Genomic DNA, 27135 nt, shown 5'->3' with positions numbered 1-27135 from the left:
CCTAGTGTTTAGCATTTTATGATGCAAAACACTTTGATTTATATGCATGATCTCATTTGATATCCATATTCTTGCTATTCATTTCCGTGAGATTCACACTTCAGTAAAAGCCGCCGTTCTCTGTATGTGATGTCCCGGCTCACATTTCTATGTCTGTGTGAGTGTAATCTGAACATCACATACAGGCTCACATTTTCACATGGATGCATGCGTCACTTTCTGTCTGGAACTTCCTTCCTGTCTTATCCCACCAAGGAATTTCTACTTACCTTCACCCTGTGAGTAGACTTTGTACCTCTCTTAGAAGAAAATGAGGCCAAGATGAGTTTAGGGAAGAGTCCGAGGGTAATGTGCCTGAACCGTTTGTTCCTCCAGCGTGTGGGCGGCCAGGTGTCTTGTTGGCCCCGTAGGGTTTAAACCACAGTTTGGTGGCCATGGCTCTGTCTCTACTCAGCGGGCACCTCCCAAGTCCTGCACTGAGCTATCCAGAGTCCTGTTCTTTGGTATCTATATATAGTTCCATCCCTGAATGAAAAGTACACAACTTCCTAGAAGCAAACAAATGAACACAGAAACAGCCAGCTTCATTCCTGCAAGACCCCTGCTGCTGGAAGGAAAACCTGAAATGCCTTTGGTTTATGCAGAGACATTCCAGTTGAGTTTTTTCAGGTGCATTTTTTACAGTTACCCAGCTGCTGACAGCTCATTTTCCCCTCTACCCGCCTCCATCCCAAGCCATCAGCCCCACTCCTTGCCTTCCTCTGCCTGTTCCCGGCTCCATCATTCTGCTTGGCACCTAGAATCCCTGGATCCACGCTGGACACTGCACACACCTTCTCCCTCATCTGCCAGTCAGCAAGCCTTGGAGATTCTGAGCTGATTGATTTCTGTGTCTTCCCCCTCCCCAGCCAAGAACATAAGCATGATTTTATGTCCGTTGGTCTCCCCTCAACAGCCCCTATCACATGGCTATGATTGAGAACTGAATTTTGGGTTATGAATATGTTTTCTTTGATCTTAGCTTTTTTAAAAAAGACAACACAAATTAGTCCTTGTATTTGGTCACCTTTACTTCACATCATTCTCATAGCAACTCCTGGATTCGCTGTTCCTCTTACTTAACCACGTCCTCTAAAAATGTTCTTGGCGTGGGTGTCTGTGTGGCGAATCTCCTGAGGTCTTGTAAACCTGAGGACATTTTAATCTCGTCCTTTCTGTTTACGTGAGGGTCTGGCTGGCTTTAATGTTCTTTCCTTTTAGATTTTGAAAATATCAGCGTCTTTCCTGTCTGTGTTGCTGCTGCTGAAAGGCCCCAGTCAGTCCTGTCCTGCCAGGCGGTGCGGCCAGGTCTTTCTCCCCAGCGCCTTTAGGATGCTCTCTGTGACCTTGGGTATCGCACCTGGATGTCTGCCGGCGAGTTTTCCTGTAGTTTCTGTTCTTTGGCATCCATGGACTCTTTTACCTGTGGCTTGTCGTCTTTCCTCAATTCCAGGAAATTAATTTTCATGATTTCTATACATATTTCCTCCTTCCACTCTTACTGTAACTTCCTTTTGAAATTCTTTTCGCCGGTGTTGGCACATCTGCTCACCCTCATCTCTCAGCTCTTCTTTTGCAGATCCTGTTTCTTTCTTCCTCCCTGCTTTCCTCTAAGGGCGTTCCTCAGTTTTACCTCCAAACAGTAGCTTGCACCTGCTCCGCGTCCGTTCTATGACTCACCCCTATGGTGATCTTTCTTTCCACGACTTGGGTTTCACATCAGTATTTCTACTGCTTCTGTTTTATGGTTTCATATTCTTGTTTCATACCGGGAATATCTGCCATCTCTTTGATGGCATTTTTCATATTTGTGTGTGAATTCTTGGTCTGTCTGTTCCCACCCTTCAGAGCCTTGCTGTTTGGCCCCCGGGAGCAGTTGCTTTGGGGGCGCCCTCTCCTTAGGACCATCGTCAGTCCCCCGCCTCCCTAGTGAGGCTTCTGCATGTTCCTGATTTACTCCTGGGGATTCTGGCACTGGCTGTCCAAGTCCACCAGAGGGAACTGACTGTTCCCAGGCTCCGGTGGGAGGAGAACAGAATTCCAAGCATTGGGTTTCCCATGGAAGCCTCTGCTCCAGGTGGGCCGAACAGCTCCCCAGGTGCAGCTCCGCCATGCCTCTCCCAGGCTCCTGCCTTGATGCCTCCAGGGTCGGTCTCAGGCAGCAGCTCTCGTGATGGGACCCAGGAGAAGCAGCAGCTTGTCAGCCAGGAGCTTGTTAGAAATGCCACACACAGGCCTTATCCAGGCCTCGTGAGCTGAGAGCTCTGCAGTGGGGCCCAGCACTCTGAAGCTGGCCTTCTGGGCAGCTCTGACACCCAGCTCTGTGGAGGGATAGGTTCTATAGATTCCTCCTTTCACTGCCCCCTGCATTTCTTCTCTTCTTCTGCTCCTGCACTTCCTGCCCTAATTCGTTCCTTCATCTTAGGCTCTTGCAGAAGCTCTGAGCCTCCTCCCACAGGGGCGATTCTTCCTCAGTCACATTCTGGCCGCAGCTGCCCGCTCACTAGTGCTAAAACATAGCCCTTAACCCCTCTTCCTTGGAAATCTTCATTCTGATGAAATTAATGATAAATGCTCCTCCCCAGAATTCAAGGCCCTTTGGAAACTGCCCCTGTCCTGCGCAATCATAGCTGTGCCTGCACCTCACCCTCAGTGACTGTCAGCTCCCCTCCTTGCCCTGGGTTCTGGCTTTTTGCACAGCACTGTACATGATGAAATCCCACCTACCCTGCCGACCCTGTTGCAAGTTCCTCCAGCTCTGTGAAGCCTGCAGCTGGGTTCAGCCTTTCTCCTCTTGGGACCCTAGCCCTTTGCACTTCTCTTGTCATATTTAGCTTTGTAGGCTTTTGTGTGCTTCCTGACTTTGGGGAGGCAGAGACTTTCTTTTGCTTATTTTTATCTAATGCGTTGCCTACCTCATTGTCTTATGCATATAGAGGCTCAGCATTGAATTAATTGTATCATTTCTTAAATAAACTAGTGAAGGAGTACCTGCTGAAAAGGATTACTGAGTAAAAAGTAGACTAATATTAGTCTTTTGGTGCTTATAAAAATGCATATTATTTGCTAATAAATCCTGGTTTGTTTTCTAAGTATTGTTATAACAATGTGGGCCAACTTGTATTAATTTTAGCTGTTATTAGTTAAAATTAATTGAACACTAACCAAGAGTGTAACATATTCTCAAGAGCCTCTGAGCACTTGTATATAATTAAAAATACACTTTAATTAAAAAATCTAAAAGTGGAAAGCAAGTCTAATCCTGGAAGAGCAGCTCCCATCGCGTTTAATTGGCCCATTTGGATAACACTTGCTTACGATGAGCACTGTTTCTCCAGCAGTCCGTGCACTAGTCATAGTGTATTCACAAATACCCCAAGCCCTACGCTACTGGTCCTCAAGTCTCTATCTCATTTCTTCTTTCTGTTTTTACAGATTATTTACAATGAATGGGCATCTTTTGGGCGACTCAAAGGATTTGCAAGACAATCACTTTTATGTTGCTGCGGGACTGGAGACCTTCAAATATTTTCCTTACTGGAAGTCTCCAAGGGTGCCCAGTGAGGTCCAACAGTGAGCATGCTTCGTACCTTTCTTTCCTGAGTTTTGGAAAAAAATTAGCCTTTTCCCCAGTATCTCTCCCAAATAGGTCCAGTTCAGCTATTGGTTATTTTTCAGTAGTGAAATGTAATATTCTTATTTAATATATGATACAATTTCAGATTTTAAAAATGAGGCATGGGGGGAACTGCTCTTGTATGATGTATTCACAAGGACAGCAAGATTTACACAGAGTCCACTGCTTTTCTCTGGGATACCAGGAGTCTTAGAGATCAGGAGTTGAAATGTGCAACAGCTTCAGAGCTGATTCTAGGCACAGTTATGCCTGCCCGTGATGCACCCAGCATGATGCTTTGTTTTCTTAATTTGGCATGCTTCCCCATATCTAAAATACAGAATTTGTGCTGGATGTGGGTCTCTCCTGGTGAAAAAAGCCATGATTTTTGTAGTAATTCTGGGCATGGCTATGCGGGTGCCCCACTGTGTGTGTGTTTATGGACATGAAGCAGTGAGCAGGAGGGAGGTGAAGCGTGCTGAGATGGGTGGTTCCGAAGCCCATCTGTGGGATTCTTCATCCTCAATTGTTTAGCCCTGACGGGTGTGTTTGAAATGCATTTCGTGTAGGACATGACTTGAGGGCTTACTAGGAACCTTCCTGGAGCTAGTTCTTTGTCAAGTTTTCAATGATCATTATCTCGAGCAAAGAAAAAGAGCTGCCATTTTTCATCTCATTGTGGAGCAGGACAGATGGTTTGAACACCATGCAGGCGGCCAGCCTTCCTCTATCCTTTAGGTTTTGTGGTACGAGTGCCTTCTGCATTTGGAGAGCTTGAACCTCCACTGAGGGCACAGCGTCTGGGATGGCCTCCTCCTATTCTGGTTCACCTGCTGCTAGGGTTTGTACCTCAAGGCAGAGAGAGGCTCCCTTTGTCCTGTCTGCCAAGGACGACCCCACAGCAGTTTGATATCCAGGCAGATGGTTAGGTTAGAGTCCCACCTGTGTGCCTGGCACACGTGGATATTTCTTGATTTTATTGACCTAATTCGTGCTAATAGTCCTAATAGCACAGTGAGGAGGAACACCGCGGGGCTGTGGAGTTGAGTCGTTCTTTCTATCTACCTCCTACGTGTTTCCCACCTCTCAGTGTGTTTTGCTTTTTGCCATTATCTGTTCATTGGGAAGCCCTGACCGGGTCTGACTGGCTTAAATATCTTTTCCCCTTGCCGAAGTTGTTGAGCTTAGGGTCAACAGGAGGCCACATGCAATCACTCAGAGACTGAAGTTCATGCGGCTTACACAGAATAGACCAAGGAAGTGCTCTGAATTTGCAGAGAATCCTGGGATAGAAGCATTTCCAAATTTGAGTAGCAGCTATTGGAGAAAGCCTCACTAAAGAGGAATTAGAAATGGGATGCCTGCACTTGCAAGGGCAGCAGGTGGACAGGGGCTCTTTGCTGTGGTAGGAGGAGGATGGGCCATCTGATCTCCAGGAAGGAAATTGAACAGATTCCTGGGGCATTTTCTGCTCCCGAGGCTGGGAAATCATTGTTGCCATGAGCCGTGTCCTCTGTGGACAGCTTGCTCCTCCTCGTGGTCACTTCCCTCCTAAAGACAAGGCTGCAGTCTGCATTTTATAGAGATAACTTAGGGCCGGGTTTTACATTTCAAGTTGAACATCTTTTGTCTTGCAGAAGGTATGCGAATGTTGAAAAAAACTCACAGAGAAAGAAAAAAGTAAGTAACTTTTTAAAACAAGTAAGTAACTTGTTTCTGATTCTGGCGTCTTCTGGCATTAACAAGGGCACAGCGCAGGGTGAGGGCCCAAGCTGTAAACAGAGCTTCCTGGGCCAGCATCAGTGCCAGGCTTATAAAGAAAAATCAGGTGCACTTCTGAGAATGATGTGAATAGGAGAGGAAGTTTATGTTTGGAACACAGAGTCCAGAGCTGAGAGGCACACATAGGTATTTATAATGCAACCCAGTAGGTGTGAAGACATAAATATATTTGAACTTTTACGGGACAGGGAGGAGAGTAACTGATTCAAGCTTGGCATGAGTGGCAGTGGGCTCTGGTGGTGGGTGGGAGGACATTCCAGGCAGATTTGACAGTAAGGCAGCAGTGGGAGAAGCAGCTCACTGCATGCGCATGTGCGTGTGTGTGAATACATATGTGTGAGTATGTACGGGTGCATGTGTGTGTCTAAATACATGTGTGTGGAGACGTGTGTGTATGTATGGATGCATGTGTGTGTATGGATGCATATGTGTGCGTGGGTGCATATGAATACATATGTGTGAGTGGATGCATATGTATGTGTACATGGATGCATGTGTATGTGTGGAAGCATGTGTGTGCATATGAATACATGTGTGTATAGGTGCACATGCAGGTATAGATGCATATGTGTATATGCATGTGTGTATGGGTGCATGTGTATGTATGGATGCACATATGTATGTATTTAAATACATAAGTGTGTATGGAGGCATACACGTGTATGTATGAATGCATGTGTGTGTATGGAGGCATATGTGTGCATGTGTGCACAGGAGTACGTGTGTATGAATCCACATGCATGTGCATATGTATGAATGTATAGGGATGTATATGTGTGTGCATATGACTATGTGTGTGTGTACATATGGATGTATATGTGTGTATGCATGTGTGTATGGATGCATATGTGTTGGTATATAAATACATATGCATGTTTGGAGGTGTGTGTGTATGGATGCATATGTGTGCACGTGTGCATGAGTACACATGTGTATGTATGGATGCATGTGTGTGTATGGATGCATATTTGTGTGCCTATGACTACATATGTGTGTACATATGGATGCATATGTGTGTGGATGTGTGTATGGAGGCATATATGTTGTATGGATATGTTGCCTGCATATGTTGTATGGATGTGTGTATGGATGCATATGTGTTGGTGTATAAATACATATGTATGTTTGGAGGTGTGTATATGGATACATATGTGTGCATGTGTGCATGAGTACATATGTGTATGTATGGATGCATGTGTATATGGATGCATATGTGTGCACGTGTGCTATGAATACATGTGTGTGTATGTATTCACATGCATATGTGTGTGTGGATGCATATGCCTGTGTATAGAGGCATATGTTTTTATGGATACATACATGGGTATTCGTATGGAAACATTTGTGTGTATGGGTGAACATGTGTGTGTATGGATGCATATATGTGTGGATGCCTGTGTACCTATGTGTATGGATGCATATGTGCGTGTGTGTGCGCTGATCACACAGTTTGAAGTTGCAGCATAAAGCACGAGGAAGAATGACAAGGAGGTATCAGGATCCAGGACTAGGAAGATTTGCAGAAGCTGGGTCCTAGAGGGGCTTACCAGTCCTCGTAACTGTTTACGTGATCCTCCTATATCCCTGATCATCCTACGAAAACTGCCTTTTAGTGGTTCTGTTGACATTAATATTTTATTCGACAAAGCTATTGAACGCGTACTCTTTCCAGTGCCTGTCTGCCTGGCTCACTGGCTCAAGTCCCCTCCCTGCTGTGACATGCTGGCTTTGAGGGTCTGCATTGTTCTGGTCTTTTCTTTCCCAGTAACTAACGGGTAGCCCTGGGCTTTGCTTTTCTGCTGTTGCAGCTCAGATTTCATGATTGCCATTTTAATCACTCTCCTGCAAATAGCTTTGACTTTCTCACCCGTGAGCCACTGTATGCACCTGGCAAGTGTTCAGCCCTGGGTGAGCCCAGCCTGCACTTCCTCTGCACTTGCACTAATGCAGTGTGGTGTTGCTGGAAATAACGACACTGCTGACCCGAGTCTTCATGCCAAGTTCACGGCCACGGTCCTTATCCAAGTTCATTCACTGATTAAGCCTGATGTTTTAAAAAATGTTTTTCTGAATACTTTTTGCCAAGTTTTATTGGAGATTTCTGCATGTCTGTTCATGAGTGAGCTTAGCCTGTCTGACTTCTTTCTCATGTTGTCCTTCTCTGGCTTTTGTTGCCAAGGCTTTTCTTCTGAATTGACTCGTTATTTTTTGTAGCTTCTTGAGTTGAATGATCGCCTTATTTATTTTAGATTTTCTTTCTCTAAGAAACATTTTAATATTAGGTGTTTGTTGAATGGATGAATGAAGGATGATCATTGAGATTGCAAAAATGATATGCCTTCCTCTATTCATTGTCCCTTATATAAAGGTCTACATCTGTAAAGATGTGTTATCTTAAAACTCAGTATTAATTTTTTGGGGCTCATTTTGAAGAGTGGGTGTGTTTCTAAGAATGAAAAGAATTCCACACACAGGACTTCTCTGAGACTGGAATTTATTATTATTTGCAGCAACTTAGCCATTTATGATAAATGTGTTTGTTTCTTTACTTGCTTGCCCCAGGTTTTCCATTTCTAACTTGTTGAACCTTTTATTTATTTGCTATGTGAATTGCCACAATATCTTTTTGGAAAAGAAGGTACAAAATTAGAAAAAAAATACAGGAGTGTTCTTTCATTAAGATATTGCCTTGTGGAATATGGGGGGCTGTTGGGACCCTTGGTGGTGTGCACATTCTAATAACATCAGCCAATCAAAGTATCAGCTTTCTTTAAAATTGGATGCTGGATTTTCTTTTAAATTTGCAAGCTTAAAAAAAAGTACCTAGAATACAAAGCAGAAAGTCTTTCTTGACCCTTCAATGAACATATCATAAACATGACCTAGAACTTGTGACCCACAGGATATCAGGCCTGAACGGGCACTTGTTGATTCATCTGGTCGTCCACGAGGCTGTGGTGAGGTGTTGGCAGCATGCTAAGCACACTCTGCTAGCATGAGAGACACAAAGATGAGTGGAGTGTAAGCTTCCACGACTGGAGAAGGCAGAGTGTCGATAAGCATGGGAGTAACCCTAGCAGACCTCACCCAGCCCTCCTGCTCAATAAATTAAATCCCAGTAATTAAATCACCCCAGATTCCACCAGCACCAACCTCCCCATCTCCACAGTTCCAACAGATCATTGATGCCTCTCCTATAAGCTGTTTAACTTCCACATCTGCCTATGTCTCCCCATCAACACTGCTCAATGGAGTCAGGAAGAAACACCTGATACCTATGGGGGGAAAGCACTGTGACAGTGGGCACATAGGGGTCAGGGGAGCTGGGCTCCCCAGGAAGATTTTTTTTATTTGCAGGGATCCACATTTAAGCAAGGGAGTACAATGGACTATATCTACTTGATACTCGTTACTACTGATGGAATAAATTGTATGGACTGAAAAGGGAACAAAATAGACAGGGAGGGGCTGGTCCTGAGAAACTGTGACATTCCCAGTGAGGTGACAGGTGGAGCAGAGCAGTGGGACTTGAGAGATGCTGTGTATCGTTGATTCTATGGAGGGCATGTTCCTACATCCCGACATCCCTGGAACAGGTGTATCTGACGTCGACAGCGTCTCAGGACTCCTGTGGGCAGCCATGTTGCAGGTGCTGGTTGCTCATGGATAAACTTGGCTGTAGCTGCTCATTTGACTGTGTCTTCAGTTGAATTGTGTGTGGGGTTGATTCTGTACATGTTGAGTTTGACTGCTGTGTAAAATATCCTCAAAATGATTTTTCTATGAGAATTGAAACAAAAAGTTATTATATACACGGAAAGGCCTAAAAGTAGAACATCACGATGCAGATTTGCCATCAACTGAGTATATTCTTCTTCAATTCCATCTATTCTTGCAGAGTGACAGCCAGCTCTTGTGTAGGACCTGAGACAGGGAGGTCGACACACAAAGTTGCAGCTGCCCGTGTCAGTGATCTACATGGTATAACAAGCCACCCCCAAACCCAGGTGCTTCAGGCAACAAGGGTTTATGATTTCTCTAAGTCCGGTGGGTTGGCTGCACAGGTCTTGGGCTGGTTTCGCCTTGGTTGCTTATGAGGCTGTGTTCAGCGGAAGGTTCGCTGGATTGGGATGTCCAAGCTGGCTTCACCAACACATCTGGCAGCTAGTGCTGGTTGTTGAGCATTTTGATTCTCTTCCACGTGGCCTCTCATCTTCCAGCAGGATGTCACAAACTAGCCTAGATTTCAGGAGGTGGAGAAATAGGCTCTCCCTCAACAGAGGAGCACAGAAGAGCCAATTCACTTTGCAAACCTGTGTGCAGCCTGAGAGGGGAGGGCTGTGTGGCCAGCAAGCAACCAACCACACTCGCGTGCGTTTTGTTCCTGAAAGTGGTGCAAAAGGATTGCTTTCGACTCTGCAGGGCAGAAGCACCAGCACCAAAATGTGCAGTTCAGGTACCAATGGCTTGGGGGCAATTCAGAGATGAGGGCGGGGCATCCTTCCCACGCTGCATGCAGAAGCACTGATGCCTTTGACTCGGAGTAAAAAAGTGGCTCAGAAGAGTCAGACTCTGGATGTAAAATCTTGGAGGGTATTCAGGTGATTTGTTTCTGTTATTTTCTCATTTTTCTTTACGTACAAGCATGCTATGTCATAAAAATGGGTGTCTAAATGGTTCTAGAAGGGCTTCTTCAGTAAGCAGAAAATAGAACTTCTAGGAAATTAAAGCACGCTGACATGCTTTAAATAGCACTTCCTTTCTTTCTTAGTGGCACATAAAATAGCTACGTGTTTGCAGTATGATTCACGGAATCTTGATTCAAAGAAGTGAGATGGAGAATAACAGAGAGTAATGTGGCGCCTTGAGATGACTGTGGAGGACGTGGGAGAAGTCAAGACCGACCTCAGGAATCCAGGGATGGCGGGAGGGTGGTGCATTCAGGAGCTGGGATCAGGTCTGCAGGAGGAGGAAGCAGGACTTTGGGTTGCACATTTGTGTGAGAAGTTGCTTTGCTTTAGACAAGCACAGTTATTACATGAGAGTGAAGGGAGGCACGAGAGATGGTATCCATGCATAAAAGTATTTTCGATGTCAAGCCAAATTCCTTGCGTGTCCTGCAGAGGATACATCTGCTTCCGTGTTTGTCTGGGATTGTCATTGTGGATTCTCTGTGGAATAGAAGGATGGGCCTCCTTCGCATCTAACTGTTGTCTGTGAAGTGGGTGACATCTCGTCTACGTGTGATGACGTTTTTCCTTAGTAAACTAACTGCTGCCATCAAGGCAAAGCTGTAGTGTTTTAAGAGCAGGCATCTGGCCTCTGACCTCTGCACTTGGAATCCCAGCTGTACCTAACATTCAAGTGGCTTGACTGGACCTCCCCTCTGTGGGTCTCAGGGAAAGCTGACTCCCTCCTCTCTTCCCTCTTATTTTACTCTTCCTGGATCCCTGTCATCAGACTTCCTTCCAAGGCCATGAAGTTCTAATTTAATCTGTTGGAGGTGCACTGTCCAGAATGTTTGAAAGATGTGAGAGCACAGCTCTTCGCCTCTTAGTTCTCAGTTTCCATTTTGAATAGAAGAAAATATTTTTTTCTTAATTTAGCAAAAGAACTTGCATTTGCACTGTTAAAAATGCCCATTTCCCTACCATTTGACCCAGCAATCCCATTACTGGGTATATACCCAAAGGATTATAAATCATTCTGCTATAAAGACACATGCACCCATATGTTTATTGCAGCACTATTTACAATAGCAAAGACTTGGAACCAACCCAAATGCCCATCAATGACAGACTGGATAAAGAAAATGTGGCACATACACACCATGGAATACTATGCAGCCATAAAAAAGAAATAGTTCATGTTCTTTGCAGGGAAGTGGATGAAGCTGGAAACCATCATTCTCAGCAAAGTAACACAGGAACAGAAATCTAAACACCACATGTTGTCACTCATACGTAGGAGTTGAACAATGAGAACACATGGACACAGGGAGGGGCACATCACACACTGGGGCCTGTTAGGGGGTTGGGGGAAAGGGGAGGGAGAGCATTAGGACAAATACCTAATGCATGCAGGGCTTAAAACCTAGATGACAGGTTGATAGGTGCATCAAACCACCATGGCACATGTATACCCATGTAACAAACCTGCACGTTCTGCACATGTATCCCAGAACTTAAAGTAAAATAAAAAAAAAAGCCCATTTCCCAAGGAAATGGCAAAAAAAAAAAAAAAATCATGAATGCAGTTTTACTTATTAGCACATCTGAAATATACTTTGAAAATAGCCTGCATTATTCTATGGGTTCACTTCACTTATTGCTTGATTCAAATATTGAGCATTGGAAAATATGTCATTATGAGTCTGCCAGTATCCTGTCTGGCACAATTAACTGGAACTTTTTGTCCAATGAAAGTAATTGAATGAAGCTGCTCTCATTATATAGCATTCAGTTTTACAGGAACTGCATTTACTGTGATTTTAATAGCTATTGCCTTCCAAAGAAGAAATGCTAATTTAATAAATGTTTAAAATTGCATTCAGATATTAAAATGAATGTTTTATGGTGCAGGCTTCTGTGAAAAATCAGTAAATAGTTAATAAGTATTATATTTATATCACATATGCAATCAGAACATTAATATTAAATTCTGCTGGGCATAGAGCACAAGTGTTGGTAGCGAACGGTAATGAAAAGGAGGTAAAGCATATAAATTAAGGAGGTGCGTGCGTGTGTGCATGAAAACAGTTGCAGAGGCATGTGCAGTACCAGACTGAGACCCACACTTTAATAACCTGTTCTGAACAGTAAAGTTCACTGTGAAATGAATGCTTTGGAATTGACATTTGCTGGCTAATCATGTCAAGGCTGGAGCAATATCTCACAACAATCAAGGCCGCAATTGTCATCTTTTAGCAGCCTGAGGATGCAACAGCCAGGTTCAATGTTAGCAAATCTTCCACTTTAATAAATGTTCAAAGCAGGCCTGGTTCATTGGTAGAAGACCTTGACCCACTTGGGATGGGGCTGGGACATTTGCATGGGAACTTTTTGCTGTCAGCATTTGTCATTCCTTACCTGAAGACGGACTGACTCTGAAATAGTTTGTTACTGTCCTTCAATTAGACAAACTGACTCATCCCAAGTTACCCTGGGAGGTTACCTTTTGTGTGCCTGAGCTAGACAATCTCTTATAATAGCATTAAAATATAGCTGGATTAATTGAAATAGGCTCTGGAGAAAAATAATAGTCTTTAAAGCACTACAGAGAAATAAAACCAACATACCTCAGGTTCATTTTCTGAAAACATTTTCAGTGGGGAGAAAGATGAATGAAATTGAGAAGCGGTACCTGTCCCTTTTGTAAATAGAGCTCACATTGATTTTGGAGGGCTTGAGACTTGAGACGGAGAGAAATGTGGGTGTAAGACGTGAGGTTCATGCATGCTTCCTTGTGAAAGCCATGGATTCCTGCTTGATCCATGTTTTCTTGCTTGATCCTTTTGATCCTTTTTTTTTTTTTTTTTTTTTACCAAGTGCTGCTGTAGATCCATGTTGTTCTGACAAAAGCCATCTGGAGTGCCATGCAATTTGTCCTGCTCCTGTCCTTGGAAACTTGCAGGCTGGAAGGAGAAATGGCTGTGTAAGTGGAAAACCACAAGGCATGTGGCCGTGGAACTATTCATAACGTGCTGTAGTGTGCAGAGGGGGTATTGGGGGAAGGAAGCTGTGTGTATTCATTCATTCTTACACTGCTATGAAGAAATATAGGAGACTGGGGAATTTATAAAGAAAAGAGATTTAATTGGCTCACGGTTCTGCAGGAAGCATGGGAATAACATCTGCTTAGCTTCTGGGGAGGCCTCGGGGAGCTTCCAATCATGGCAGAAGGTGAAGGGAAGTAGGCGTCTCACATGGCAAACACAGGAGCAAGAGACAGAGTCGGGGGGAGCAGGGTAGGTACCACACACTTAACCTGATCTCGTGAGAACTCACTGCTGTGAGGACACATCAAGCTATCAGAGGTCCACCCCCATGACCCAAACCCCTCCCACCAGACCCCACCTCCAAGGATGGGGATCACAATTCAACATGAGATTTGGGCGGGGGACAAACATCCAAACTATATCAGTGTGGGAACAAGACGACCTTTGAGTTGGGTCTTGGAGGATGTGTAGGAAAGTTCTCCAGGTGGCTGAGAGGAGGCAGCTGTTTTGGAGAGAGTAGGGCTTTAGGGGAACTGACAAGCTGAGGCACAGCAAGCATGTGTGAGGCTGCCTGGGAAGGGGATGGGGAGGCAGGCTGGGCCTGGGTGAAGGGCTGAGTGTTGAGGGAGGGTGGCAAGAGTTTGGACTTTATCCTGAGGGGACATGGACCTTGAGTGCTTGGGTTACGTCTGTTCACTGCCCACTGATTCTCCTGAGAGTGCCCCTCCACACCCCTCCCCTGGACCACCATTGATGCCCAACGGCTGCCAGTGTGTCCGGAGTCAAGTCTCACCCGTTCCACTCACTCACAGAGGTTCGTTCTGGCATTTGGATGAGCACTGGCCGACTGCCAGCCTGGCTCTGAGATTCCTCCCTGTCTGAAGTGTTGTGGTCCCCAGCACAGCCCCAGGAGGCAGGCACCATCTCCATTCTATTGCACCTCAGAGAGACCAGAGACCACACAGCTGACGTGGCGGGCTGCGACCCAGCACTGGTGAGCGCAGCTCAGGATGTCACCCAGCTCAGGAGCTCCCACTGCCAACCAGGCTCCTAGAATGGTCACGGATTTTTCTTTTTCTTTTTTTTTTATTGAATAATTTCCAACATCCTTTTCAATAATATATACATATATATATTTTAATATTATACTTTAAGTTTTAGGGTATATGTGCACAATGTGCAGGTTTGTTACATATGTATACATGTGCCATGTTGGTGTGCTGCACTCATTAACTCGTCATTTAGCATTAGGTATATCTCCTAAAGCTATCCCTCCCTCGTCCCCCAACCCCACAACAGTCCCCGGTGTGTGATGTTCCCCTTCCTGTGTCCATGTGTTCTCATTGTTCAAGTCCTACCTATGAGTGAGAACATGCAGTGTTTGGTTTTTTGTTCTTGCAATAGTTTGTTGAGAATGATGGTTTCCAGCTTCATCCATGTCCCTACAAAGGACATGAACTCATCATTTTTTGTGGCTGCATAGTATTCCATGGTGTATATGTGCCACATTTGCTTAATCCAGTCTACCATTGTTGGACATTTGGGTTGGTTCCAAGTCTTTGCTATTGTGAATAGTGCCGCAATAAACATACGTGTGCATGTGTCTTTATAGCAGCATGATTTATAATCCTTTGGGTATATACCCAGTAATGGGATGGCTGGATCAAATGGTATGTCTAGTTCTAGATCCCTGAGGAATCGCCACACTGACTTCCACAATGGTTGAACTAGTTTACAGTCTGCTGTAACTGAAGGCTCCTTGCCCTTGACCCTGGCTCATACCCAGGCTTTTGTATCCTTGTCCAGCTCTGTGTCACCAATGCAAGAGCACCTGCCAAGGTGGCCCTAGTCCCACCACGCTGCACAGGGTCTCTAGTCTCACAGCCCTTTACTCTTACCTGCTTTCTTCTCTCCCTGGAATATATGTCCTACTGTTGACTGTTCCCATTGTCTGACTGTAAGCACCATTTTCTCTGTAAAGCCATTTTTGGGCTCATTCCAGCATCCTTCACAGCCCACCCTTTAGAATGGACTCTGCTCTTTTGGGCTGGACACAAAACCAAGTGAGGCACTTGCACTTGGTGCTACCTGTGTATTTCTCTCTGCTGCGCTCTCCGGGGTAGAACCGTGCTCTTTAGTCATGTATTTTCTAGCTGGATACCTTGTAGACATTCAGTAGGCGATTATTAAGGGAATGAATGAATTCACCCACCAGAGCTGCTCAGTGACTGTTGAGGATGCTGCTGCTCAGATATAGAAAACTGGAATAAAATTTGAATCCTGCTTTATTGCAACCTTTGCAGACGTTTAGTCTTTTAGCATGGTAGTTAGTATGAGCAGACTAAATTAGAATTGTAATGTAACCAGAGGAGGCATCGACTTCATCAGTTCTCATCACTTACCTCTATTATATGCAACTAGAAAGATGTAGTCTCTGCTCTCCTCTGACCCAAGTATTGTGAACTGCTTTGAGACTCCACGTTTAAAAGACAGTTTAAACTGAGCAAAATTAAGAAAAGTAAGTGCAATACTAGGATTGGGTGTGATTCAATTTGTAAGGTCCTCCTGTAGTGTTTGGGGTTAGATTACATTTTCCCTTTTCCATGGAATTAAAATTTTGTTGCTTTCTTTTAGTCAGTTTTCCAACTCATATTGTAATTTGCGCTGTTTAAGAAGTCAAGATCTTCCACTTAAATGAGGTTCATCAACAAGCTCTATTCTGAAGGTTGACTAAGACAGACTCAGGCCTGGGCCAAAGTTTAGGGCAGGGAAGTTTGGGAGGGAAGAGCATATTTGTATGTCCTGCAGATGGCATTAGCTGGAAAGGACAGGGGCACTGCTTTGTGGAGAAGGTGTGCCGTGATTGTGAGGCCTCCCCAGCCATGTGGAACTGTGAGTCCATTGAACCTCTTTTTCTTCATAAACTACCCAGTCTCAGGTATTTCTTCATAGCAGTATGAAAATGGACTAATACATAGCCAACTCTAGATCTTTCTATAAAGCAATGCAAGACAGGCCTACATTCTTCAAAGATGCCAAGGTCATGAAAGACAGTCTGAGGAGCTGTTCCAGGTGAGAGGAGACTCAGGAGGTCTGACATCTAAATGTGATGTGAATCCTGAACAGATCTTTTCTTGAGTGGAAAATGCTAGAAAGCACATTTTTGGGACAATTACAAAATCGGAATATGGATGGTAGAATAGATGAAAATACTATATCAGATGAATATCCTGAATTTGGCAATTGTCTCTGATTATGTAAGAGATGATGTTTCTATTGTGAGGAAACACACTCTGAAGTATTAAATAGATCCCACGTCTTCAGTATTAAGTTCTAAAGTACTAAGAGGCAAAGGTGCATGATGTAAGAAAACTCCCAAATAGTTCAGATAAAATATGTACTTGATATAGATATTGGCCTGAAGAATCTGTGTCTATCAATGCCCTGCATTTTCTTGTCTGAAGAAATGTCAGATTTTCAACTCTTCTTTCCCTACTGTCTTTCCATCCTCCTGCTCAGTTCATTAAATCAGCAGAGATTTACTGAGCAACTATGATGCTTGCTGAATTGAACACACACACATATTGAGAGCTGACTCTTTGTTTAGCACGGTGGTTAGTTATGTCAGGGTGTCATAGGAACACATCAAAAAGACCGTTGATGTGAGGCTTGAGCTGGGGTTTGGAGGATCAGCCATCATAAGAAGAAGGTGAGGAAGGGACTTCCACGTGGAAGGAAGCTGTAGCAGCACAGGTATGGTGCAGGGAAGGATGGCTTGGACTAGGAAGACAGGTGGGTCTTGGAGCATGAATACCACTGTGCTAGGTTAAGGAGTTTGGATGTCTTCCCAAGGCTGTGGCTACCTCCTTAAGGGTTTGGATGGTGGGAAGTGATCAGGTGTGCTGGCATTATTCACCTGTTCAGTTAACAAATATTTACTGAGCATCTGCTATGTGCCAGGCATGGTTCTAGGCTCTGGGAATTCATTAATGGAGAAACAAACCAACATCCTCGCCCTTGGGTGGCTTCTAACCTTCTGCTGATGAAAGAAAAACACAACAAACATCATCAATAAATTGTCTATGGATTACATATGCTGCTGTGGGTAAAGTGTGAAGGGCAAGGGATGGGACAGGGCACCCCTCTTGGGAATGACAGGGCAGAGGGACGATTTGAGCCGAGACTTGACAAGAGGGTGCACCTGTGCTGCTCCTGATTTCACAGAAATAAGGTATTTGCAAAAACTCACATTTCCTGCATGTGCTTGGGTAAGGTATGAGATGAGAAGTAAATTGGTGTAATGACATGGTGCCCCCTGTTTGCCCAGCCATCCTGCTGCATCCAAAGTTACTTTCGTTTTGGGCGACTTTCCACATCAGGGTGGAGGCTCCGCGTTTGTATCTCATTGCAGTGCCCAGGGTGGTGGGGGCTGGGTCACACCGTGGGCGGTTCTCATTTGCTGTGTATTCTGTGTCACAACTGCTTCTGCGCCCTCGTTACGAGGGTGGGTCGTGCATGCTTGTCATTGTCCTTTGAGTACTATTCCAGAGATAATAGGACACACCACACACACACACACACACACACACACACACACACACACACACACGGTGTCTTTATCTTAGAGGCCAAAGTTATGGAAAATGTGTCTCAACAACCAGAGTTCAGTGATGCTAAAAAGAATCAACTAGACTTTCAGAATCCCAACCCCCAGCCAAAATAGAAGCACCATATACCATTTTCTGTTTCCGTGACCAGTTCTGCTAAGATCTCATTTCTTCTTCTTAATAACATGATTTCAGCTCGTAGGAAAACTCCTTAAAATAGGTAGAAACATTTTGTGTGGTCGCATGTATAAGGTTGGAGGGCTATTTTCATACCTTAATTTCCACAAAGATCAAAAACCTGGTAGTTTGCATCATATACAATATATTAATGGTACAAGGCAGGTGTTTTTAGTTTGACATTTCTGAAGTGACATAGAGAGCTCAGGAGAAATACCTATTTATATACTTCAGCCTGCATTCACTTCCAAATACTTGAGAAAAGATCAAAAAAAGAAAACCTAAAAAAGACATTTTGTATTATAAAGATAGTTTATGGGATAGAATTGTGATGGTGCTAAGGGAATTACAGGCAGTCCTGACTTAGTTCGACTTAGGATTTTTGACTGTATGATGGTGCAAAAGCTTCATGCGTTCAGTAGAAAGCTGTAGGATACTGTCGGAATGCTGGGCAGTGACGGCCACAGCTCCCTGTCAGCCACGTGCCCTCTGCAGTGGATGGCGGTGCCAGATGACTTTTCCCGCCTCCAGGCCAACGTAAGTGTTCTGAGCACGTTTAAGGTAGGGCTGCGCCATGATGTTCAGTAGGCTGGGTGTGTTAAATGCATTTTCGACTTTAGATACTTTCACCTTAAGACATATTCATCACGATGTGACCACGTCCTAATCTGAGGAGCAGGTATCTGAATGTCATCTTACTTTGTGTTCTAGTTGTGCTTTGTTGTTATTGTTTACAGATTAAAAATCATGTGAGTTCTCCCTTATTGCAATCCCAAAGTAAACTGCCACATGACTAATTTTCATCACAGATACTCTCATCCTGCTCAGAGGTTCCAGCAGGAATGGCTTTGTGATGCTTGTTGAACAGCAGTTTTTATTAAGCTTTAAAGAGTGTCTCCAAAAAACCAGAGGCGCCTCCTTTGACTTGCTTGTTCCTCTAAAGCAAGCCCTTATTTTGTCAGGTTTTAGGAAGGCCACCTGCAGTTAGGAAGTGAACTAACCTTCTCTGCCTGCCAAGGCACTGGGAGGGAGGGAGAGAATTATTTTTGCTGTTTTTCAGAGGGGAATGCAAGTAATAGAGTAGAAGAGACTGCATTTGAAGTGGGGCTTCTTGGAGGTGCCTGGGTTTCCTCCTCCTGTTCCTCTGAGGAACTTGTGTCTTCCTCACCACACTCAGAGAACCCAATCAGACTCCTTGTACCCCACTGTTCCTAATGGACTTTCTCTTCTTCATTTGTCCTGTAGGTGGATTCCAAAGGAAAAGAACCTTGGAAATATGATGGCATACCCCCTAAAACACAGGATTCTGTTTATTATGCCAAAGAAGAAAAGAAGAAAACATTGACAGAACCTTTAGTCCAAAGGGGCGCAGGTGACGTGCAATTTCATTCTATCGTAGGCAGTTTGAAACTTTACCAGGCTAAGAACGTGGGATTTTTTTTTTTTCAGAAAAATTTTATACTCCAGAAATATTGTTTGACTTGTAACTGTCTGCTTTATTAATAAAAGGTTCAGCTTGTAGGTAGGTCAGTAGTTGGCAGAGCAGAAAAACAACATTTCACTGCTGAAGGCAATGGGATTCACTAATTAGGGGGCCTCCAAGATAAATACAGTGTTTAAAATCAGCTTACACCAGGACTGAGTATCTTCTTTCCTAAAGACTGATGACATAGAAAACAACAAATAAATCTATCTTTTGGGAGAAACATGAACATAAAAGCCACCTAGATTGTTTAGGTGTATTTTTTGAGTATAAGAGACATTTAAAAGATGTCTTTTTGAGTATAAGAGACATTTAAAAGATCTTCAGAGCTGGTTTTAAAATGAGATAATTTGGAAAGTGCTTTTACATCTATTTTTACAACTCTGCTACTATTACTAACTCTCATTGAGCTCTCACTGGGTGCCCAGCTCTGAATGAGGCACATTCATGTCCCATCTCATGTATGGATACTTAGTGAGAGACTGTGAGTCGTGTGGCTGGCTATGGAGGAGAAAGCAAGGTGGCGGGAGAGGCTTTCCTGTGCTTCTCTGCAGCAGCTGAACATTTTTGGAAGTCATTTTTCCTAAACACCCTTCCTCCCCTCTTGGCTTCTTCTTTTCTTTTCTTTTGAGATGATGTCTCTCTCTGTCACCCAGGCTGGAGTGCAGTGGTGTGATCTCAGCTCACTGTGACCTCTGCCTCCCGAGTTCAAGTGATTTTTGTGCCTCAGCCTCCCAAGTAGCTGGGCCTACAGGCACCCACCACCACACCCGGCTAATTTTTGTATTTTTAGTAGAGACAGGGTTTCGCCATGCTGCCCAGGCTGGTCTTGAACTCTTGACCTCAAGTGATCCACCTGCCTTGGCCTCCCAAAGTGTTGGGGTTACAGGCGTGAGCCACTGCACCTGGCTGAAGCTGCATTTTCTTAAAATTTATTCTATTACTTTACTGTCCAGTGGGGTTACTTTGCATGTATTTATTTCTAACGGAATTAACTGGACCCAGGCTTGGTGGACACAGGCCTTCCCTGTGCTTCATCTCGGGGACTGACTACCGTGGTGCGCACAGCAATTGCATGACTTTCAGGGTCCAGGACCTTCATGGAGACAGAGACAAAAGCAGACGGGGCTAAAATCGAGGCCACCATGCTGAGCACCTTGGCGGATGCAAACAGGAAGGGCGAGAGGGAAATGGGGTGAGGCAAACAGGGTCTGGGACCGCAGACCAGGTGGCCTGCCCGAAGCTCCAGGATGCCCTACTTTGTAACTTGGGTTTGGGTCAGGAAATATGCAGTGGACTCCAGCTTCTCCATGGGTTTCAAAAGTTTGTCCATGTGATTTTCCCCCAGAAAGTGACGTGTATAAAGCACCGACTCCTAGCGAGGAAACCCAAGGGGCGCTGGACGTCAAAGAGGAGCACAATGTGCAGCTGGAGGTGCCTGTGGACCAGGTGGGTATCCGGGGTCCGATGTCCATGCCGTCTTCACTCCATTCCATCAGCTCCTGGCGTCATCCTTCACCCTCTTCCTGCAAATTCTCTCTGGACTCTAGAATGTTCTGTGTTCCTCCTAGTTAGAGACTGCTCATCTCAGATCCTGTGTCAAGCATTTTCCGGTCTTCCCACCTCCCCCACAGCTTCTGCTGGAGAGACGCCTTTTAATACTTCACTGTGTGTGACTGCAAATTTGGCTTCATCATTATTTGACGATTGTGTCCATCCCCTCACTAAGCTACTAACTCCATAAGGAAAGGGGCTGGCTGCCTCGCTCACTGTTGGGCCTTGTACCTCGCAGAATTCCCGGCATGGAGGAGGCCTTAGTAGTTTTTTTATGAAATGATGACTGAATAATGGAGTAAACAGTGTGATCAGATGGCATGATTATGAAACCTTGAGCCTCTATTTCCTTATCCATAGATGAGGATGCTGCCTCTGTGCAGGTCTGTGGGTGGCCTGAGTGTGCGGCCAGCACTGGTGCATGGTGGACGCTGGGGCACTGCTCCCTCCTCCTGGCCTCAGGGAGGAGTGGGGAGCAGGGTTCTGAGAAGGGGTGGGGTCAGGCCAGGGTTCCAGCCCAGCTGCGCACCTGAGTGAGTCTCCAGCACTCGGGCAAATGGCAGATTGTGCTCAATGATCTCCTAAAATGCATGTTTTGTCTTCACTACCCACCTGAAGGCAAAACAAGTACATTTCCAATTCTTAGTTTTTGAGCAAAGAATGTATATTCTCTAAAAGGTCAATATTAGCATTAGAGTTCCATTTTTATTCCTCTAAAATAGATGAGGTTCCACCCCTGCTCCCGTAACTATAAACCACTAAATCCTGGTATCCAGCGAACTTTTCCACTCCTTTCTCCGAATGGATCACTCTTAACTTTGGCACTTTGTTTTTTAACTTCTGCTGTACTTCTTATTTTCTGTGACACATTTGAAAAATGTTACAGACTGCATCTCAATATTCTAGCTTTCCACTTCCTTTTTTGGCATTTTGAGCACCTTTCCTATGAGTCCTGTCATATTTTCTAAATTTCTAGTAATATTATTTTCTCTTTTCCTTGACATGTGAAAAGTGGCTAAAAGATTTCATTTTCCCTGAAAATCCAAACTAACAGTTAAAATATTTCGTATTGCCCATTTAAGAGTTTTCTAGTGATAAGGAAACTAGGACATTTTAGGCTGTTACTTGTATGCCAAATGTACTGTTGTCACTAGGATGTTACTGTGGCTTTCTGGGTTGTAGACTGAGCGTGTCCAACACAACTTTTCAACACAGGCAGAATCCTCGTATGACAAACACTGTTGTCATAACTTTGCGTATAATAAGCATATTCATAAGTTTTGGTTGCCGGTGATTCTGATTTCCATCGTCTTTGAGGCAGTGGAGTGAATTCGATTACCCCACACTAATGTGAGGTGAGAGGAGGGAAGAGGGCTGGCAGGTCCCTGGGATGCTCCACCCACCAGCCGTGGAAGAGGAGGGGCTTCCAGAAAGCGTTTTCTGTGCAGCAGTTTTCCACACCAGGTAGGGCGAAGTCTCAGTGAATGGAACTTTCTCGCTGTCAAGCGACAATATTAACACAAGTCCTGTGGCTTTGAGCGACACAGAAACAGACTCTCAGCCATTGTCTGTGGACAGGAAGAACCCCTGAGGGTGAGCTAGGTCAGCCGTCCTCCCTCTGCATCCTCCGTGCGTGGCAAGAGCAGAAAGAGCGGCTGTCAGCTGGGGTGCTGGGGACAGCTGAGTGCCGGGAGGAACCTTCCTGCACAGCACACCCGGGGAGGACGTTGCCTCACCTTGTCTCCCACTGGCCGGGTCCTGACGCGCACACCCGGGGAGGACGTTGCCTCGCCTTGTCTCCCACTCGCCGGGTCCTGACATGCAGCAGGTGTGTCACAAAAGCTTATGAAATCTGCCAGAAGTGGATACAAGAAAATCCCATGCGCTTGATCAACAGAGGCAAGGCATGAAGCTCAGGCCGTGTAGACAGAGCGGTGTTGCCCAAACTGCGTTCTGCATCTTTGAAAATGCACACGTGGGAAGCGCCGCTCTCATATCTCCTTGGGGGAATCATGGTGCACATGAGTGTATTGTTTCAGAGAAGTCCTAGAGTTAAAATTATGTATAAGTTTTTGGTTAATTCTAATTATTTGCCCACGAACCTTTTCTTGCTAGGACTCTTCATGACACACAGTTGAGGCCTTGCCTGTGTGCGGTTGTCCAAGGACCTCCTTCTTTCCTGTGGAGCAGGAACATAGGATGTGGTTTGTGCAGACCCTCTGTTCCTGGGACAGTCATGGACTGGGTGGGTGGTTGCGTCTGAGTGGGCTGAGCCTGGAGAACTTGCGCAAGGGTGGCTGGCTGTCCGGTCCCACTCTGCGCCTGTGCTGCCTGCTGGGCAGGCTCTTGGCTCTGAGTCAGGGTGACTGGCATCCCCATGGACACAGGAAAGGTGCATATATCCATGTCATGAGAACTTTCCAGGCCATTAGTGAAGGACGGTTTGGCCCTAATATTATGCCTTGATGGTGCTGACTTCTTTAGTAATCTGGAATACTGTCTCCTGTTTTTGAGTAATTGATTTTAACTTTGTGGGTTAGCCTGAGCGTCTCACATGCTGTTTCTCATTGTGTCTGCAGTATTATGCTTTCTCCAGTGTAGTGGCACCATAAAGATAAAATATTACAAAATATAACATCCCGACTAGTAAATGTATGAATTTGGAGTCAAGCCTTCTAGGTTGAAGAAGGGAACCTCATGAATGCAGAGTCCTCCAAATCCCAGGCCATCGCTTCGTGGTCAGTGACACTAACAGCACAGCATCTGAGCATCCATGGAGGATGTCCAATGTGGGAGGATGCTTCGATTTTCCTGTGACACCTTCAATATCTGTTACTAAACTCCCATTGTCAGGTTAGGAGAAATGAAGGATGTGGCCCGTCCTTGGCCCCTGTGGAGGGGCCTCATATGACCTTTACAATTTGTGATGATAAATAAGACTTTGACTCCGCAGCCCCCTTTGCTGTCACCTTTCCTTTATTCCAGTATCTAGGAGCTTCTCCCAGTACTTGTTAGTCAGTTCTGGAACATCTTGTAGCTGTGCAGGGGAGGACAGAATGGAGCACGGCCTCACTGAATGTGAGCAGGGAGGGTCAGAGGCTCAGCTGGTAAGCCAGGTCGTTGGGGTCACTGGGTGTTGGTCTTCCTAACAATGCAAGATGAGTGTTCATTGTGCATTTTGACCTGTACTTGGATTTCTAGAATGTTCTCATTTTTTTTGTTCAGCCTTTAATTGTTTTCTTATTAATTTACTCACAAAACAACACATACTTTTAATCATACAAGTCACTTTTCTGTCCTCCAGCTTCTGTCACTTGGGTCTCTATCAACGGACACAGGGATTTCTGCAGAGCCCCTGGCTTATGGGCAGGTGTTAGGAGGTTCACACTGGTGTCTCAAGGCTCCTGGCTGTTTTGAAAGCTCATTCTTGTAGCACAAACTTGACAAGGAGACCCTCACAGAGTTCTGTGGGTGCTCATCTGTGGCTCATGAGAGAATCAAGATTGGGGTTCTGCATTAGGGAAGCGGTAACTTGAGTTAATCCAGTGATGTCAGTTACCTGGGTCATAAAAGTGGGAAGCTTCAGAGTCACTGAAACTCATTTGTCCTGAACTAAGTGGTTGTGAATAGGACGGAAGGCTTAGCTTGTGGGAATTGCAATGGGAGCAAGAGGGACAGGGTTTCGGGGTGGAAGCTGTGGGGCGTGGCCGGCTGTCAGAGAGAAGGCGATTCACTGGTGATTGTGGCGTGAATTATCGCCAGTCTTTAACGACTCTCTGTTTTTTTTCCCTCCTAGGCTGCATTCCCTCCTTTCTTGAGTTTTTATTTTTAAGAAATTATAATTTATTTTCAAAGTTTTTTAATCTTTGGTTATAATAGCAGATAATGTATCCCTTTGGCATCCACCCCTCCCCCACCATCTCCATCAGCAGAGGGAATTTGTAGATGGGCGGGGGTGCGTGGCCTGTGTGCCTGCTGCCTGATAATCTTTCATTCTCAGAGAGCAGTGAATTTTTACACTAAAGTCTCGAATCATTTTACCCCAATGTTAAGGAACAATTTTCTTACAATCTGTGCAAAAAAGGCACCCAGATGTTAAAACATTAATGTTGAAATTCTGATTTAAGTACTACATTTTTACAAAAGCAAGGTCTTCTTCCAGTGATAAGATTATATTTAGTTTTGTAACTACTTTAAGAAGGTGGACAAATGTGTACAATTGGAAACCCTGCCAGGTCCAGGACACTCACCTGTGATTCCTTTCTTGGGGGAACAGTCTAGAATTTACTCTGAACACAGCCAATTCCATTTTAGTAGAGCAGGCTGCTTCATCCTTCCCCAGGTGGTAAGTAGGCTGTGCAAACCCCAGGTCTTCAGCTGATGCGCGAGAAGCATGGTTTGACTGAAATCACAAAGGATTGGGTCCATTTCTTCTCTTCTAAAATCTGGTTATTTTTAGACAGTCTCAAAGAGTCAGTGCAAAAGAAGAGTATCTTTCCTTGGATTCTCAAATAGCAACTAGGGCAGTGCCCCCTGCATTGTGCCTCCCAGGGGTGTAATGCATTTCCCTCCAGAGAAAGAGATAAGAATAAGTCACCAACCAAAGAGAAACCAAAATAATTGGGACTAATTAGGAGAAGGTCAATCTAAACTTGGGTAATCTGTGAATTGTTTAATTGGAAAAAACCTAATGAAGCTTTAGGCTTTGGCACTTTTATCTGTGTAGAGTAACTCAGACGGAGGCCAACCAGATCCTTGGGGTGTTGGCTTTGATGAATAAATTAAAAGTATAATTAGCTACTATATCTGTAAGGATGTTTTGGCTGTAAGGAACAGGAAACTTCAAGAGAAGTGGTTTAAACAATCAGGAACGTTTATCAGGTCACGTAACAGAAGGACTCGAGCCTTCTGTGTGGGAGAGGCTCTGGGGTTGGCCCCCTCGAGCCTCGGGGAGTGGCTGGGCACCCCATTCTTCCACTGCCTCCCTCCAAGCCTTCACCTTTGGCCTTGGGCTTGTCTCCTCATGATCTCAAGGTGGCAGTCTGCTGTGGCTGGCACACTAAGACATGGAATGCTGGGGAGAGTAGAGAGACTGCACCGTTTAAACGGTGAGGAAAGGCTTTCCCAGGGACCCCTCTGAAAGCTGCCGCGTGTCTATGCCTGTCTTGTCCCTAGCCAGGGAGAGGCGATTGACCTTGGGTGGTTTAGAGGAATCAGCCTTTACTTCTCGTGTCTGGAAAGGGATTCAGGCTCCCCTGAAATGTATGAATAGTATTTGAAAAAAGTTTGAATTTTTGATTTTTTTTTTTTGTGAGCTGGAGTTTTGCTCTTGTTGCCCAGGGTGGAGTACAGTGGCACAATCTCAGCTCACTGCAACCTCCACCTCCCAGTTCAAGCAATTCTCCTGCCTCAGCCTCCCAAGTAGCTGGAATTACAGGCATGCACCACCATGCCTGGCTAATTTTTTGTATTTAGTAGAGACAGTGTTTCACCATGTTATTCAGGCTGGTCTCAAACTCTGGACCTCAGGTGATTCACCTGCCTCAGCCTCCCAAAGTGCTGGGATTACAGGCATGAGCCACTGCGCCTGGCTGAATGTTTTTTTTTTGGTGAGGAACAGGGTAGGGAGTGGCTCTGAGCTAGGCAGCTGTGGCTGTGGGCTAGGCAGCTGTGGCTGTGGGCTAGGCAGCTCTGGCTGTGAGCTAGGCAGCTGTCAGGGTACAGGATGTTTAATCTGTGCCATCTACCCCCTCTTCATCATAGAAGGAGAGGTCCATCCTCTCCTACCCATATCTCCCCTCCTCCCAGATGCTGGATCCTGTCCTGCTCAGAGCCTCTCAGGACTGTATGTCATCAACTGCTTAATAATTCTCTCTCCCTCCTTGGTGTCTTCAGCTTCTCCCATGCCCAAGTCCTGGCTGGCATATGAGCACGCTGAAAACACTCTTGTTATGAGTAACAACAACTCTTTCTTGGTCTCAGTCCTCTCTGAGTGTGTCTCTCTCCCCTCATGTGTGGAGCTGATCTGCAGGCAGTGGTGTCTTCTCACTTTCTCCATCTTCTCCCCTCTTCTTTACCTCTTCAGGCTTCTGCCCGTAGTGGCACAAAACAGCTCTTCCGCTCCATGCCACCAAACCCAACACATTCCCCAGTTCTCGTC

At 45.1% G+C, this 27135-nt stretch overlaps 1 protein-coding gene across 7 annotated transcripts in view; it reads left to right on the top strand.

The window, feature by feature from the left end:
• Positions 1–27135, top strand: part of DCDC2C (doublecortin domain containing 2C) — a 148751-nt gene that overhangs the window by 47183 nt on the left and 74433 nt on the right. For all 7 annotated transcript variants that reach the window (XM_024242532.2, XM_054548434.1, XM_054548428.1 and 4 more), the window contains 4 exons: positions 3475–3612; positions 5293–5335; positions 19184–19310; positions 20770–20870. In XM_024242532.2, the coding sequence (XP_024098300.1) occupies positions 3475–3612; positions 5293–5335; positions 19184–19310; positions 20770–20870 (409 nt within the window). The remainder of the gene's footprint in view (positions 1–3474; positions 3613–5292; positions 5336–19183; positions 19311–20769; positions 20871–27135) is intronic.

The sequence above is a fragment of the Pongo abelii genome, chromosome 12, assembly GCF_028885655.2.
Source record: "Pongo abelii isolate AG06213 chromosome 12, NHGRI_mPonAbe1-v2.0_pri, whole genome shotgun sequence".
Classification (NCBI taxonomy): domain Eukaryota; kingdom Metazoa; phylum Chordata; class Mammalia; order Primates; family Hominidae; genus Pongo; species Pongo abelii.
This window is presented reverse-complemented; position numbering and strand designations above follow the sequence as displayed.